This window comes from Delphinapterus leucas, chromosome 4 (genome assembly GCF_059928025.1).
Source record: "Delphinapterus leucas isolate spDelLeu-1000000601 "Yukka" chromosome 4, BTC_Dleu_Yukka2, whole genome shotgun sequence".
NCBI classification, from domain to species: Eukaryota; Metazoa; Chordata; class Mammalia; order Artiodactyla; family Monodontidae; genus Delphinapterus; species Delphinapterus leucas.
Window position 1 is genome coordinate 131196569 of NC_143132.1, and position 16722 is coordinate 131213290.

The window sequence follows — 16722 nt, forward strand, 5'->3', positions numbered from 1 at the left end:
GGTTAAAATGACCCTGCATTCTCATTTTGCAAAAGAGGAGGAAAGAGGTCTTTTTATAAGTGCAGAGACATCCTCCAAAGTGATCTTTTTCAGAGAATAGGTTAGAGTGTAAGCTCTGCCTAGGGAAGAGGTTCCCCCTCAGTTCCAGCTGATTCTTGACATGTGAGAGTGCGGGCCTTTTGTTGCTAGATTCTCAGATTTTTCAAGAAGAAACCAGCAAACCAGGTTTTTATGTAAAATGCCCTTCGAACTATACGCCTGTCTGTCTATCTATACATCAATACCGTGAAAACTCAACAATACACCTTTGACCTAAAATCACCTCCAGGACCATTAGTGGCCAGCATCCCAGCACTGAGAGGCCTGTCCTCTATACCTCATATGCCCTTTAGAAAGTGGAATCTGGAACGGGAGCTGACTTCCAAGGTGTGATGCCAGCAGTTGACAGCATAGGGCACTACTACTATGTGCTCCCTAGAGTGTAAAGTAGACCCTCATTTAGCAGACATGTCCCACTGTTTCCTGACACATCCCTAAGTGTAAGAAGGAGACCAGTTGTGATGGTGTCTATGCTGGTCAGAGAGCTGGTATCTGGCACTGGCCTGAGGAAGAGGTGAGGGGCTACACGGCAAAATGGAAACCACAGATATCGAGAACCCACTCTTCTGTCCATCCAATAGTTACAGCTCAGCTGCTCAGGGTGAAAGGAATGTCCCTGGGAGTGGCCCACTAGGGCCAGTCTCCTTTGGCTTGTTCCTGTGTCTTGGATGATACACCTGTTCCCACTTGTGCCACCAAATCTTGTGTGTTGTGGCACAGGTGGCACAGCAGAAGGTGACAGTTTCCTAGTGCTAAGTGATCTAGTGCTCTATAAACTCTTGGTTTCCTCGGGTCTTAGAACAGAACCTGGCACGTAGTAGGCACTCAGTAACTCTTGGCTGTACTGAATGTCAAACTGTAGCCCAGTAAAGGGAGAGTGTGCGGGTTCCACGCATGCGAGGTCTTGGTCAGCTGAAGAAGGAATCTAAATACTTTTGCTTTTGGCGTTACCGAAAAGGTGGTTCTGGGTGTATGTCAAGTTCACTTGCTCACAACAGCCCTGCAAAAGATGGCACCCATTTCCACATGGGGAAATTGAAGCTGGTGGGAATGACACATGCGTGCACACGCGCGCGCACACACACACGCACACACACACACACACACACACACACACGCACAGAGCTACTTTTTGTATACTTCAGAGAAGCGAGTTGAGAAGCAAAAGCTATCAACCCTGACACTTGACTGAACTTGGGAGGACACACCCGTGACTGCCAGGCCCTGGGCTGAGATGTTTTAACTAAGTTGGTTCTCATAATTACCTGCTAGGTAGAGTTTATTTTCCCCATTTTACAGAGAGGGTAAGCGACTTCCCAGGATTACACCGCCTGGGAAGGTGGAATTTAAATGCGTCTTTGACTCCACAGCCTGGATTCTTCTCTGCCCTCCTGCAGGAAGTCCTGGAGGGAAAGGGGTGCCCCAACCAGGAGAGCAAAGGACGAACAAGACTCCCCATCAAGAACTGGTGGCTGACAGTCATCCCTACTTGGGCCTGGCCCCTGTCCACCCTTTTTGTTGTTTTTTACACTTAAAAAATTGTGGTAAAATGCACATTCCGTAAACTTTACAATTTTAACCATTTCCAAGTGTACCATTCAATGGCATTGAGTGCATTCACATTGCTGTGCAACCAGCACCACCATCTGCCTCTAGAAGTTTTTCATTATCCCTGACGGAAAATCTGTACCCATTAGGCAATAATTTCCATTCCCTCCTCCCCCCAGCCCTGTCAACCACCATTCTACTTTCTGTCTCTATGAACCTGACTATACTAGGTACGTTGTATAAGTGGAATCATATAATATATGTCCTTTTGTGTCTGGCTTATTTCATTTAGCATAACATTTTCAAGGTTGATTCATATTGTAGCATGTGTCAGAATTTCATTCCCTTTTAAGGGCTGAAATATATATGTATGTATATAATATATGCATAACATTTTGTTTATCCATTCATCTGTCAATGGACACTTGGGTTGTTTCCAACTTTTGGCTATCGTGAATAATGCTGTTATGAACGTGGGTGTACAAATACCTGTTTGAGCCTCTGCTTTAATTCTTTTGTGTATATACCCAGAAGTGGAATTGCTGGATCATATGGTAATTCCATGTTTAATCTTTTGAGGAGCCACTACTCTCTTTTCCACAGTGGCTGTACCGTTTTACATTCTCACAGCAGTGCATAAGGGTTCCAATTTCTTCACATTCTTGCCAACACTTGTTCCCATGAAATTTTGTTTTGAATACCCCGTGACACAGCTTGGCAGACTGAGGCTGGGGTGGGAGGAAGGCTTAAGGAAAAAAAGAATTCCCAGAAATCTGAGTCTCAGTAAAGCAACAGATGGTTATAGGAAGGGGTCAGAGACTGTTATCCAGAAAGAGAGAGTTCTTTGGTTCTGGGTTTCCCAGCTGGATCCACAAGGCTGGCCAGAAGGTTGGGAAGGGGGGAAAATGGTTGCCATCTGAACAGACCTGGGATTTACTCAAAGGGCCAATTCGGATCAGAAACCAAGACGGTCCCTTTAGTTTAGGACTGGTGGGGCAGGGCTGTCTGCCCAGGAGGCTACAGCTGCCCCCAGCTTTCAGCAGGCCGGCAGCTGTACTGGGTGGGGGGCGGTGTGTGTGTGTGTGTGTGTGTGTGTGTGTGTGTGTGTGTGTGTGTGTCTAAGTGTCTGTGTGTGTCTGTGTAGACGGCAGGACGTCCCCGCCTCTCAGCAAGGCCTGGGAGCCACTCACTAGGATGCCGGATTTTCCTGACGGATTAAACGTGGCATTCCCTCCTTTCCGCTTCCGTAACAGGCCTAAAAATAGCTCGTCCCAGAGGGGCTAGGGAGAGGCTCCGCCCCTCTTTGGGGTGGGGTGGGGCGGCTGTCGCGGGAGCGGGAGGCGTCAGAGACCCCGGGCCTCCGGCTGCTGGTGCCGAAGGTTCTCTGTGTCCCCGGTCCCGCAGGTTGGCAGCACTGGGTGGCCGGGAGGCTCTGTCACGCGCCCTCGAGAGCCCGCGCTACTCGGGGCCGAGGAAGCAGCCCAGGCCGGCGCGGCGGCGAGGATTCCGGGAACGGCCTCTGTCCGGGGCGGTGGAGCGAGTCGGGAGGCTGGGCCGGGGCGGAGGAGCTGAGCGCGCCGGCTCGCGACCTCTGCCCGCTCCCCAGGCTCCGGGGACCCCCAGGTGAGCCGCGCCTCGTGGGAGAGCTATGCCAGGAATGCAGCCCGGGAGGGGCGCGGGTGGGGAGCGTCGTGCAGTCCGAGACCGGAGCCACGGGCCGCAGGGGGTTCAACAGCAGCGGCTCGGGCGCCCTGCGGGGTCCAAGCGGGGAGCTGCGCCTCGGGACCCGCGGCCTCTAGCCTGGCCGGCTCCGGACCGAGGTACCCGGAGGGGAACAAGAATGACTGAACCCGCCGGACTGGCCTTCGCTACGAGGACGGCCTCGGATTTTCAGTTTTTCAAAAAAGTAAAATGATTGGGGGCGGGGGTGGGGTTGCTGCTTTGCGTTCTGTAGGAAAAGGGGGATCTTTTAGCGATGAGATGAGTTATTGATAAAAACAAACAGATTAGCATCTCTGGTTCCTCCGCCTTGCACTCCGAGGCAGGAGTGTAGCAGGAGGCAGCCACCGTATTTTCCTTTTGAGGTGGCTGCAGATAAAAGGCCAGGGGAACTTGCTGGGTACGGGACAGGGGCCCGGAAGGCGGGTCAGAGGAGGGGTCTGCGGGGCCTGGGCAGGGGTTACCCAGGCCTGTACCTTAAGGCGCAGGGCCTGCCTGCCCCTGCACGGTCTCTTGAAATGTGGTATCTAACAGGACTTTGAAGAGAAGCCTGATGAGTGTGAGGTGCTCCGTCCACAGACGGGGTGGGTGGTTTCTCTCCTTTGTCGCAGCCCCTCACACCTGCCCCTGGAGCTGGGGACTGGCCAGTGAGAACAGCCCCACCTAGAGAAGGCCGGTTCTCCAATCAAGCAGCGGATAAGCGGTCTTCTGTCTGTCTCTGTCAGCACCAACGCTCTGGAGACGGCTCCCTCACGTGGGAATCTTTTTGGATACCATCCAACTTGATAAAATGGTGGCTTGAAGTTACGTGCTTCAGGTTGGGAACAGAAACCTGAACTCACTTGTGCAGAATACCTGGGTTCTGCCAGGGAGCTGGAATTTGGTCCAAAGGCTTGTTGCTCAACTGGCACAGGAGGAGGGAAGGGGACAACTTGGTGGGCTGTTCTGAACCTCCCTGTGGGCCCCTTGCAGGGAGGGCCAGTCCTGGTCAACAGGGTTTACCGCTTGCAGTGCCATCTGTCACTAGGCCTCCTACCTCTAGAGAGGATTTTGTGGGGTCTGATGTCCCAGGCTCTGAAGCTGGAGAAACACTACCAAGAAGCAGTGACTTCTCCATGGGAAAGAAAACACCAGTATGTTCTAAACTGCTATTCTTTTAGATGTGAAAACTAGTATTGGTTTTTCACAGTTTTGCACCTGGGAAGATAGGTCTTGTCAGTATAAGTCGTCTCTAAAATACTTTGAAGAGACGTCAGTCAAATCCCTACCTCCCATTTTTATTTTAAAGAAAATCCTTTTGTGGCAAAAACTTAAAATGGGCTTTTGACCAAACCAAGGACATCATCTCTTAAAAGTATCTCCAAAGTTTCTAGGGAGGAAATGGGAGACCTGGTGTAAGGGACAACTGTGAGCCTGGTGGAGTGGATCTCTCTCTTGCTACTTTATGGGTAAGAAAGAGTGGAAAGGGGGACTCCTTTCTTTAGAAAACAGCAGAAACAGCAAAGCAGAACAAGGTCTGTAACGGTAGTGCTTCAGGAGAGCTCCTGGGTCACTCTTGTCTCCGTTGGGGTCTCTAGTGCTCCCTTGCCTACGGTGTGTGCACGGCCTGTTTGCAAACTGTGCGAGGGTTTCCTTGGCAGCCAGAACAATTAGCACTAATGACACGCCTGAGCTCCTGGGAAGGCACCGCTGAAGTTAGCTGGGAGTCAGGGCAGGCTTGTAAATGATCGCCTGGCAGCTACCTTGGAAGCTTGGCTCCTCCAAGTGCTCCTTGTAGCTTGGCAGCATTCTTGAGGAAGCAGAACAGACAGCAAGGTGGCAGCGGTGGTGGTGTAGTCTATCTGTTAATTTATGTTAAAAAAATCAGCCAGAATTTTGTTTAAAAAAATCAACTCTTTGGTCATTTTTGTCATTTTGCTGGATGTTCTCTTTGACAGATTATAGGTGGGCAGGTTTCAGAAGAATTGTAAAGTTTCCAGGAGTTGTTTCACTGTGGAATGGCTGCCTTGTGAGGTAGTGAGCATCCCGTCACTGGGAGTGTGCAAAGCTAGGTGGTAGACAGGCTTGTTTTCTTGGCCGTGGGATTGCCCCAGGTAGAAACTGTCTCTTCAATAATGAAGTGAGTTTGGAATGCTAGCGTAAATATTCTTTTGGGTCCCACTAATTCATGACAATGGTCTAGGATTGGGAAGTTCCTGGGACCCATCAAAACATCTAGAGATGGTTAATAGTTCTAGATTTCCTAATGACGGTGAGTCATTTTATTTATTTATTTATTTATTTATTTAACTGCTTGTGGGATCTTAGTTCCCCAATCAGGGATTGAACCCGCGCCCCCTGCAGTGGAAGCACAGGGTCTTAACCACTGGTCTGCCAGGGAAGTCCCACAGTGAGTCATTTTTGCCTTGTGTTTCTATTCCCAGATGTGGGAAAAGAAGTCTGCTGATAATTCAGTCTGCAGAAAGTATGGCGTGCCTGCCCTCTGGGATGTGTAGTTTCCAGGTAACCAGCAGCATTCTCGTTTGGCTTTGTCTTCTGCCCATCCCAACCAGGACCCAACCTGTGGAGCTGAGTTGTATTTGGCTAAGTTCTGCCAGGATACAGGGAGGCTTTAGGGTCTCCAGCATAGACCCTGTTGTGATTTGCTGTAAACTCTTTCAGTCCTTACAGTTTGGTCAAGAAATCTCAGGTATTGTAATTTACAAAATGGGAAGGGATTTATGTATTATCATCATCATCATTGGGAGGTAGTTTGGCATAATTAGAAGTTTTGGAGTCAGAACTTGATTTGGATCTTGGCTTCCTTACTTAGTAACTGAAGGACTTGGGGCAGGGCCCTTAGCTTCTCTGAGCCTCAGTTTCTACATCTATCAGATGAGGCAGATCATAGCTACATACAAGGTTGTATGATGGCTAGAAATAGAAATATTAAAGGCTGGCACAGTGCCTGGTGCACGGATACTTAATAAATTATAGCTGCTATCATCCTCACCAACTTCAATTCCCACAGTTCAGGGTATGTGCCCAGCAGTGGGATTGCTGGGTCATATGGGAGCTCTATTTGTAGTTTTTTAAGGAACCGCATACTGTTCTCCATAGTGGCTGTATCAATTTACATTCCCACGAACAGTGCAAAAGGGTTCCAAAAGGGAACCCTCCACACCCTTTCTAGCATTTATTGTTTGTAGATTTTTTGATGATGGCCATTCTGACCGGTGTGAGGTGATACCTCATTGTAGTTTTGATTTGCATTTCTCTAATAATTAGTGATGTTGAGCATCTTTTCATGTGCCTCTTGGCCATCTGTATGTCTTCTTTGGTGAAATGCCTATTTGGGTCTTACACTTATTTTTTAATTGGGTTGTTTGTTTTTTTGATATTGAGCCCCATGAGCTGTGTTTGTATATTTTGGAGATTAATCCTTTGTCCGTTGCTTCATTTGCAAATATTTTCTACTATTCTGAGGGTTGTCTTTTCATCTTGTTTATGATTTCCTTTGCTAGTTTAAGTTTTAAGTTTAATTAGGTCCCATTATTTTTTAAGTTTTAAGTTTAATTAGTTCCCATTATTTTCATTACTCTAGGAGATGGGTCAAAAAAGATCTTACTGTGGTTTTTGTCAGAGAGTGTATCCCATTGTTCACTGCAGCACTATTGACAATAGCCAGGACATAGAAACAACCTAAATGTCCAACGATAGATGAATGGATAAAGAAGATGTGGTACATATGTACGATTACAATGGAATATTACTCAGCCATAAAAAGGAATGAAATTGGGTCATTTGTAGAGATGTGGATGGACCTAGAGTCTGTCATACAGAGTGAAGTGAGCCAGAAAGAGAAAAACAAATATCGTATATTAACGCATATATATGGAATCTAGAAAGATGGTACAGATGAACCTATTTGTAGGGCAGGAATAGAGATGTAGATGTAGAGAATGGACACGTGGACACGGTGGGGAAAGGGGAGGGTGAGACGAATTGGGAGATTAGGCTTGAGATAAATGCACTACCATGTGTAAAATAAATAGCTAGTGGGAACCTGCTGTATAGCACAGGGAACTCAACTCGGTGCTCTGTGATGACCTAGATGGGTGGGATGGGGGGTGGGTGGGAGGGAGATCCAAGAGGGAGGGGATATAGGTATACATATTGCTGATTCACTTCATTGTACAGCAGAAACTAACACAACATTGTAAAGCAATTTTACTCCAATTAAAAAAAAATTCCCACAGTTCTGCTCACCATTTGATGTCAGAACCCTAGGACTTCTGAGAATTGGACTCTTGGGGTTCTAGTGACAAAAATGGGTGGTACTTTTGGGATTTAGTAAAAACTCAGGAGCTCAGATCCCTGATTCAGAATTCTGTATAACTGGGAGTGGGGCTGCCACCTTGGGTATTTACAGACTATGCTCAGAGTGTAAACATGAGGGTTTATGGGCTGCTCAGGAAGCCAGCTAGAGCACTGCTGCCATCTCTTGACAGTCAGTGTGGGACACTTACTCACTGACGAGCCTGTGCCCACCCATGAGGGCTCCTGCCCTCTAAGCTTTCATTAGCGGCCTGGAGGATTAGGCTATGGACACAGATGGTCAACACATCAAGCATTTTACTAAGTCTAAATGGCGTTTCTCTCCAAGGAGTACAACTTAAGTGCCCCTAAGTCCATTCTTACTCTTTATCCTAATTCTTGTTGGTCCATAGCCTCAGTTCCCCAAGACCCCGAGAATATAGAATCTTGAAGCAGATATCTAAGATTTTGACAGTTCCATTCAGGTCAATAGCAATCTGGGCTGCAGGTAGTATGCTAAGGGCTGGAATCCAACAGATGTGAATAAGCCATGGTCTCAGCCCCTGTGGAGCTCACAGCTGGGGATGTGGTGGGACAGGGGTGGGGGCAGAAAGGACACAGAAATGTCCTGTATGGCCCCTCCTTGGGGCTCCCTGTCCTAGCTCCTTCCCTGGCACTTAATGCTCTGGGGGGTAATTCGGTGTATTTTTCTGACTTTCTGGAGAACAAAATCTGGAGCCAGACCCCAACACTTAACTAGTCGTGTGATTGTGGGAAAGCCATCTGCCCTCTTTGTTCACCTTGAAATTTCTTCATCTGTCCACTGGGTTGTTGTGGGAATCAAATGGGATAATTCATGCAAAGTCTTATAACTGTGTGTGAAGCACACAGTTCCAGAAGTGTTCACGATTTTTATTAACAATGGCAGGGGGGACGTCCCTGGTGGCGCAGTGCATAAGCATCTGCCTGCCAATGCAGGGGACATGGGTTCGAGCCCTGGTCTGGGAAGATCCCCCATGCCGCGGAGCAGCTAAGCCCATGCGCTACAACTACTGAGCCTGTGCTCTAGAGCCCGCAAGCCACAACTACTGAGCCCGTGCGCCACAACTAATGAAGCCCATGCACCTAGAGCCTGTGCTCCGCAACAAGAGAAGCCACCGCAACGAGAAGCCTGTGCACCGCAACGAAGAGTAGACCCCGCTTTCCGCAGCTAGAGAAAGCCTGCATGCAGCAACGAAGACCCAACGCAGCCAAAAACAAACAAACAAAGAAACAAAAACAATGGCAGGGACCGTTGCCTGGGTCACCATCCGTCCCAAGGGCCAGTCACGGTGCCTGGCACTTAGTAGGGGCTCAGGAGCCATTTGTTGGTGGGATGGGTGAATGAATGTTGCACAGCCACCCAGCACAGACCAGAGTGTGGTGAGGGCGACCAAAGGAGTGTATGCTCTGTGCTCTGGGAGCCCAGGGGAGAGGCCAGGGATTCTGCCTGTGGGCCTGGGAGGTATTTATGGTGGCATTCATGTCTGAGCAAGGCCTTGAGCATGAGTTCACCTGCACGAGAAGCAGAAGGAAGTGGCGGAGGGCCGTCTATCCCAAGAGGCAGCGTGGCATAGTGGCTCAGAGCGCAACTCTGTAACCAGGCTGCGTGGGATGGATCCTGCTTCCTGCACCTGGGGCAAGCTTCTTCACTTCTTTGTGGCTTAGATAATAATAGTACCTCCTTGAAGGGTTGTTGTGAGGATTACATGAGTTATTCTTTATAAAGCATTTAAAAACAGTGCCTATGAATAAATAGCCCATAGATATGAAAGTATGGACAGCAAGTAAATGGTAGGTGGGAGATGCAGCTAGAAAGGTAGTTTGGAAACAGTTCATAGAGGTCTTTGACTATCTTATTTTTTATTGAATTATATTTGACTTACAATATTATATTAGTTTCAGGTATATAACATAGTGATTCAATATTTTTATACATTACAGAATGATCTCCACAATAAGTCTAGTTACCGTCTGTCACCATACAAAGTTATTACAATATTATTGACTACATTCCTTATGCTGTACATGACATCCCGGTGACTTATTTGATAACTAAAAGTTTGTACCTCTTAATCTCCCTCACCTATTGCACTCATCCCTCTGCCCCCTCCCCTTTGGCACTCACCAGTTTGTTCTCTGTATCTATGAGTCTGTTTCTGTTTTGTTATGTTTGTTCATTTGTTTTGTCTCTTAGATTCCACACGTAAGTGAAATCATACAGTATTTGTCTTTCTCTGATTTATTTCACCTAGCATAATACCCTCCATGTCCATCGATGTTGTCACAGATGGCAAGATTTCATTCTTTTTTATGGCTGAGTAATTATCTATCTATATCTTCTTTATCCATTCATCTGTTGATGGACACTTAGGTTGCTTCCATATGTTGGCTATTGTAAGTAATGCTGCAATGAACATAGGGCTGCATTTATGTTTTTGAATTAGTGCTTTTGTTTTCTTCAGAAAAATACCCAGAAGTGGAATTTCTGGATTGTATGGTAGTTCTATGTTTAATTTTTTGAGGACCCTCCATACTGTTTTCCATAAAGCTGTACTAATTTACAATCCCACCAACAGTGCATGAGGGCTCACTTTTCTCCACATCCTCCAACACTTGTTATTTCTTGTCTTTTTGATAATAGCCATTCTGACAGGTGTGAGGTGATATCTCCCTGTGGTTTTGATTTGCATTTCCCTGATGATGAGTGATGTTGAGCATCTTTTCATGTTGTGCCACTCCCTTCTGGCCTGCAAAGTTCTGCTGAAAAGTCAGGTCATAGTTTTAGGGGAGTTCCCTGTACACAACTAGTTGCTTTTCTCTTGCTGCATTTAAGATTCTCTCATTATCTTGAGTTTTTACCATTTTTAATTATAATGTGTCTTGGTATGGAACTCTTTGGGTTCATCTTGCTTGGGACTCTCTGTGCCTCCTGGACCTGGATGTCTGTTTTCTTTTCCACATTAGGGAACTTTTCAGCTATTATTTCTCCAGTTAAGTTCTCTTCCCCTTTGTCTCTCTTCTCCTTCTGGGACTCCTATATGGTGAATGTTAGTACACTTGATCTTGTCCAAGAGGTCTCTTAAACGGTCCTCATTTTTTAAAATTATTTTTTAGTTTTCACCTTCGGTGATTTCCACTACTCTGTCGTCCAGTTCATTGATCCATTCCTCTGTATTATCTAATCTACTGTTGATTCCCTTCTAGTGTGTTTTTATTTCAGTTATTGTATTCTTCAGATCTGTTTGGTTCTTCTTTATATTTTCTAACTCTTGTTAAACTTCTTACTGTGTTCATCCATTCTTCTCCTGAGTTTGTGGAGCATCTTTATGATCATGACCTTGAACTCTTTATTGGGTAGATTGCTTATCTCCACTCATTTCTTTTGGAATTTTGTCTTGTTCCTTCGTTTGAAACATATTTCTCTGTCTCCTCATTTTGTCTAATTCTCTGTGTTTATTTCTATGTATTAGGTAGGTCAGTTTTGTTTCTAGATCTTGGAGAAGTGGCCTCATGTAGGAAACGTCCTATGGAGCCTAGTACCACACTCCCTTCTGGTCCCCAGAGCTATATGCTCCATGGGTGCCAGCCATGTGGGCTGAGTGGGCCCTTCTGTGTGGCTGGGCTGGCTGCTGTGAGTGTGCTGGTAGGCGTGGCTGGCCCTGCCTCATGTGGTGGCTGCCAGCCCCCTGGTGATTGGGCTTGAGTCCTGGGACAGCTGGCTGTGGGGGCCAGAGGGGCCCAGGGCTGGTGCCAGCTCTCCCATATGCAAGCCTTGCTGGCCTTCAAAGCCAGGTGTTCTGGGAACTCATCTTCACAGTGCAGGACCTCTGGGCTGGGGAGCCCTGAGGTGGGGCTCAGACCCCTCCCTCCTTGGGGAGAACCTCTGCAGTTGTAATTATCCTCTTGTTTGTGGGTTGCTCACCGAGGGGTGTGGGTCTTGACTAATTTGCGTCCCCACTCCTTTTACCCATCTTGTGGTTCCTTCTTTATATCTTTAGTTGGGGAAAACCATTTTTGCTAGTCTCCAGGTCATTCTTATAGATAGCCAGTGTGTAAATAGTTGTAATTTTAGTGTGTCTGTGGGAGGAGGTGAGCTAGGGTCTTCCTACTTCACCATGTTGGCCATACTTGCTTGAATATCTACTTAGTAAATTTGGAATTAGCCCATGAGGAGCACAGAACATCACTTCCCATATGGCTGAAGCTCAGTGGTGGCTGCCCCTTGTAAACAGGGCACGCACTTCCCATTTTGCCACAGTCCTTAATGCTCCCTATGCCAACACTCCCTACTGCAATGGTTCTGAAGCAGTTAGTCTGGAGATCTGCATTTCTAACGAGTGTCCAGTTGATGCTGATGCTGCTGGTCAGTGACTACACTTTGAGAACCACTGCCCACGTGTATCTCGGACACTAAGATAGGGAATCAGTTGCCACTTATCATCAAGCTTGTATTTGGTTTCTCTTACACCTGGCATGTTTCCTACCTTTAATAGTACCTTCCTGGTCCTGGTGGAATTTAGATTTGCAATTTCTGGTATAATCAGTATTGGAAGGCTTAGTCTAAAGGTCCCAAGAGACAGGCCTGTGAGAAGGAGATTTGGGAGTGGCTGAGGCTCAGCCTATAGCAGGCCTATGGTAGCTGAAGCTATGGTTACGTGTGAGCTCATCCCCGGGGAGAGTGTGCAGGGAGGGATGGGTGATGGGTGAACAGCAGACTGTCACAGGGGCACTGGCACACCCTGCCTTACAGGAAGGGTGCAAGGATAGTAGGCTCTTCCTTGTTCAAGGAAGAGGCTGGAAGGGGCATTCGAAGAGGTGGGAGGAGAGCTGAGAGAGTGGCTGGTGGAACATTCTTGGCCTTATTATGAGAGAGGGGACTGTGGGCAGACATCTGAGGCCAAAGCTTAAATATTAAATAGTTAAACAGCGAGTTCTCAGGCGAGCTCCTGGTCTGTGGGAGGACAGGAAGCAGGTGTCCTGTTACCCTGGCCCACAGCACACCTGGTAACATGCTGTTGCTCCAAAGCACAGCTTGTTGTGGCAATTGTCTCTGAGGCTCCGGTGACACAGTTAGAGCCTGCAGCTGAGCATGGTGAGTGTCATGTCACCTGCCTCCTTTTTTAAAAATAACGTGACATATTAAGAGGAATGTGCTGGTCTTCTCCTCATGGCCGTGATGGGGATGCTCGTAGCTGGATGGTTTTGTTTCTGGAGTATGTGTTGGGGAGGAGTATCTGAGAAAGGGAAACATTGGAGCTGAAATGGAAAAGGTGGGTCTGTGGCATCCTGTGGCAGCTTCAAGACCAGGCTAAGGGGTTTGTTTGCACTTGGTACTGGGGCAGCAAGGAGCCATGCTAAGCTGCCGAGGAGGGGGCTGGGGGGCAGGTGTGTGATTAATGCATCTCGGTGGCCCCAGTGCCTGGCACCGGGCCTGGCCAAGCTAGGCATGTTCTAAAGGAGCGGGGGAGGGGGTGAGTGAATGAATGAATGAGTTCGATGGGTAAGGTTTGATGATCTGATCCAAGCAAAGTTTTAGGACAAATAGCCTCAAGAATCGATGTTGGATGGTTCAAAGTCCACAAGCTTTGGAGCCAGATACACCTCCAGCTGTACTTCAACTCTGACCTCCCTACCTGGGGAAGACACTTAACCTTTCCAGACATCAGTTTCCTTGTTTGTAAAGTGAGGATAGTTCTACCTGTTGGTAGGTTTGCATTTAGAGTGTGTGTCTGGCTTGGAGGCTGGCACTCCCTGCCCTGCGGCCGGTTTTCTTACCGAGCACCCTCCCCTTGCCTCTCCTCCAGTCCCCAGATTACCCCAGGGCAGGTGGGGGCAGGCTTGTCACCTCCCACTGCCACCTTTCCCAGATGAAGACAGGCTCAGGGCGCTCAGGGGCCTTTCCTGGAGGCCTTCCCCTCTTTGCAAACCGAGCCTGACTGTTTCTTCAAGGCCTTTCAGCTTCCTGAGGTCAATGACCTTTTTCTTCTCTGACTTTCTGCTGTACTTGAAAGTGTAAATCACATGATCTAAAAAGAACTTGATTGAATAGGGTCACATGTATTTCCTGTTCAGTCAGATTCTAAGTTCTTTAAGGGCAGAAATTGTATATTTTTCTTTAAGAAATTATAAAAGTAATAGATGATGACGCAAAGAACTGAATAGTATAGAGAGGTGGTGAGTGGAAAATAAAAGTCCTCTAACCTCCGTTCCCACTTCCCAGGTATAACCATTGCTAACAGCTTATTTTTCTAGAAATAGTCTATGCTTATTAAAAAATATAGATAATGAACCATATTTAGGAATAATAAATCAGTATACTTAATTATGATTATATATGAATAACTAATATGAATCATTCATATATGTGTATGTGTTATATATATATCATTATCATCATTGGTCTATGTAAGACCTATCTATCTATCTATCCATCTCCTACCCATGCACCATCTGTCTATTTTATTTATTTATTTTATTCATTTATTTATCCTCATTTCACATTCCCATTTCCCTCCTGCCTCATAGGCAACATTCTAATGTGAGATATATGTATTTATGCATATGTGTATATATAATACATATACACATACATATGTGAGATATACATATCTCCTTTATTTTTGCTAATTATTATTAAATGTCATATTAATATATTATTTAAACAGAAATGGATATATATGTATATATATAGTCATTATTCCATATCAATCAGTACATAAAAAACTGCCTTATTCTTATCGATAGCTGCATAGTATTTCATCGTATAGAGATACCATTCATATCCCCACTGTACTTTGTACTTTGCTTTCTTGTAATTTTCTTGTAATTTGCTATTACAAATAATACTACAAAGACAATTTTTGTACAAGCACCTTTGCACACTTGTATGAGTTTGTAGAGCAGATTGTAATTCTTAGTACTGGAATGTTCATTTTAAATTCCGGTTGCTATTGTCAAGTTCCTCCCCAAAGAGAGCAATTTCTTTGTCTAACAAGAGAGTGGTGAGTAGAATCTGAGTCATTTAACAACAAACTGGAGCTGTTTTCTAAACCATGAGGTTTGAAACAGACTATCGTGGACTGAGCACAATCTCTGTGCAGAGACACGGCTGCTCTCTTGAGCGCCACCCCGTGGCAGGGGCGGACATCATTTCGCTCACATCCCACTAGAGAGAACATAGTCATACTCATCACACCTGACAGCTGGGGAAACTGGGAACTGTAGCGCACCCCTCCATTAAACGTTGCAATTACAGAAGGAGAGCCACTTAGTGTCCACCATTAAGTGACTCTGCCTCCCGTGGCAAGTTATTCGACTTCATCCTGAGGTCAATGTAGGGTTGCAGAAAGACCTGCTTATACATTGGACAGCTCCCTCCTGACCAAGCCCTCTGGCAGGCACTCTTACAGTGGACTTGGGCATGGCGGGGGGTTCACTGAGGACCTGCTATGTGCCAGGCATTGGCCTGGGTGTTTCGCCTGCCTCATTCCTAACTGCAAGCCTGAAGAGGAGGCCCCCTGATCCCCAATACACACGGAGGCTTAAAGATATAAAGAATCTTGCTCCAGGCTGAGGATCTGAATCCACATTTGTGTGTCATAAAGCCCACACCCTTGCTCTGGCTGTGTCAGTGCACAGCATGCACACTACAGGCTCCTGCTGGCCAGCGTGGTACATGGAGCCACACTCACCAGGCCTAACTTCAACCCTCCTCTCATTTTCCAGGCCCTCTCTCAGCTCTTGTGCCTGCTGCCGTGGTCTTGGTGGCACCCTTCCCCAGTGGTCAGCCCAGGGCTCCCCCCGTCCATGCAGTCCCACGCTACCACCGCCCAGGGCCTCAGCGACCCCCTGTTTGCAGCCTACACTCTCCCCACCTTCAAGTTCCAACCTCGCCGTGAGAGAATGGACTGGAGGCGCATTAGCGCCCTGGACGTGGACCGCGTGGCACGGGAGCTGGATGTGGCCACCCTGCAGGAGAACATCGTCAGCGTCACCTTCTGCAACCTGGACCGGGAGGTGTGCGGCCGCTGCGGGCAGCCCGTGGACCCGGCGCTGCTCAAGGTGCTGCGGCTGGCACAGCTCAGCATTGAGTACCTGCTGCACTGCCAGGACTGCCTGAGCACCAGCGTGGCCCAGCTGGAGGCGCGGCTGCAGGCCAGCCTGGGCCAGCAGGAGCGCGGCCAGCAGGAGCTGGGCCGCCAGGCCGACGAGCTCAGGGGCGTGCGGGAGGAGAGCCGCCGGCGGCGCAAGGTGATCAGCGCCCTGCAGCAGCTGCTCCTGCAGACGGGCGCCCACAGCTACCATGCGGTGAGCATCTCTGCGGGCGGGGCCGCCGGGAGGGCTGTGGGCCCGGCCACCGGCCACCCCGGCGGCACCACTGCCTGGCCCCTGAGGCTGCTGTGGCTTTTCTCACTGGGGCTGGGAGCAGATTTCAGAGATGCCGCTGGTGGCCAGAGAACCCCAGGGTGTCTCATCAAGTCTATGGTGTGTGTGTGTGTAGATTGTACATATGTGGCAGGTGTGTGTATGAGTTCATGTCTCACGTGTGCATGTGTGAATGTATGCAGGGTGTGTGTGTGTGTTTATGGATGGTGTCTAAGATGTGTCTGTGATTGTTTGGAAGGTACACCTGTGAATGGTATGTGTAGGTATGTATGTAGAGTGTGTGGTGTGTAACGTGCTTGCATGTGACGATACATTTATGGTGTGTGTGTGTGAATGAAGGCTGTGTGTGTGTGTAGAGAGTGTGATGTGTAAAGGTGTGTGTAAGAGGTGTGTGACAGGGGACTGGTAGAGCCAGGCCTGTTGTGGAAAAGTGACTCTATTAGTCAGCCAAGTGACAGTTCATTCCCCAGAGTGGCATTTGGGCATTTGCGTTTCTTTCTATGGAGAGAGTGGATCGGGGACAGTTGCCCTTTAGTAGCTTGTCAGGTGGCCCGGCCCTCTGCCAGGCTCTGAGGATGAAGACAGAAATCATGCTGGTTCAGGTTTAACAGAAATTCATAGTTTGGGGGTGGG

General features: G+C 47.7%; 1 protein-coding gene across 1 annotated transcript in view; it reads left to right on the forward strand.

Moving 5' to 3' along the window:
* Positions 1 to 3576: 3576 nt before the first annotated feature.
* Positions 3577 to 16722, forward strand: part of DZIP1L (DAZ interacting zinc finger protein 1 like) — a 71920-nt gene continuing 58774 nt past the window's right edge. The window contains exons 1-2 of the mRNA XM_089911109.1: positions 3577 to 5868; positions 15430 to 16011. Coding sequence (XP_089767235.1) covers positions 5833 to 5868; positions 15430 to 16011 — 618 coding nt within the window. The 5' untranslated portion in view covers positions 3577 to 5832. The remainder of the gene's footprint in view (positions 5869 to 15429; positions 16012 to 16722) is intronic.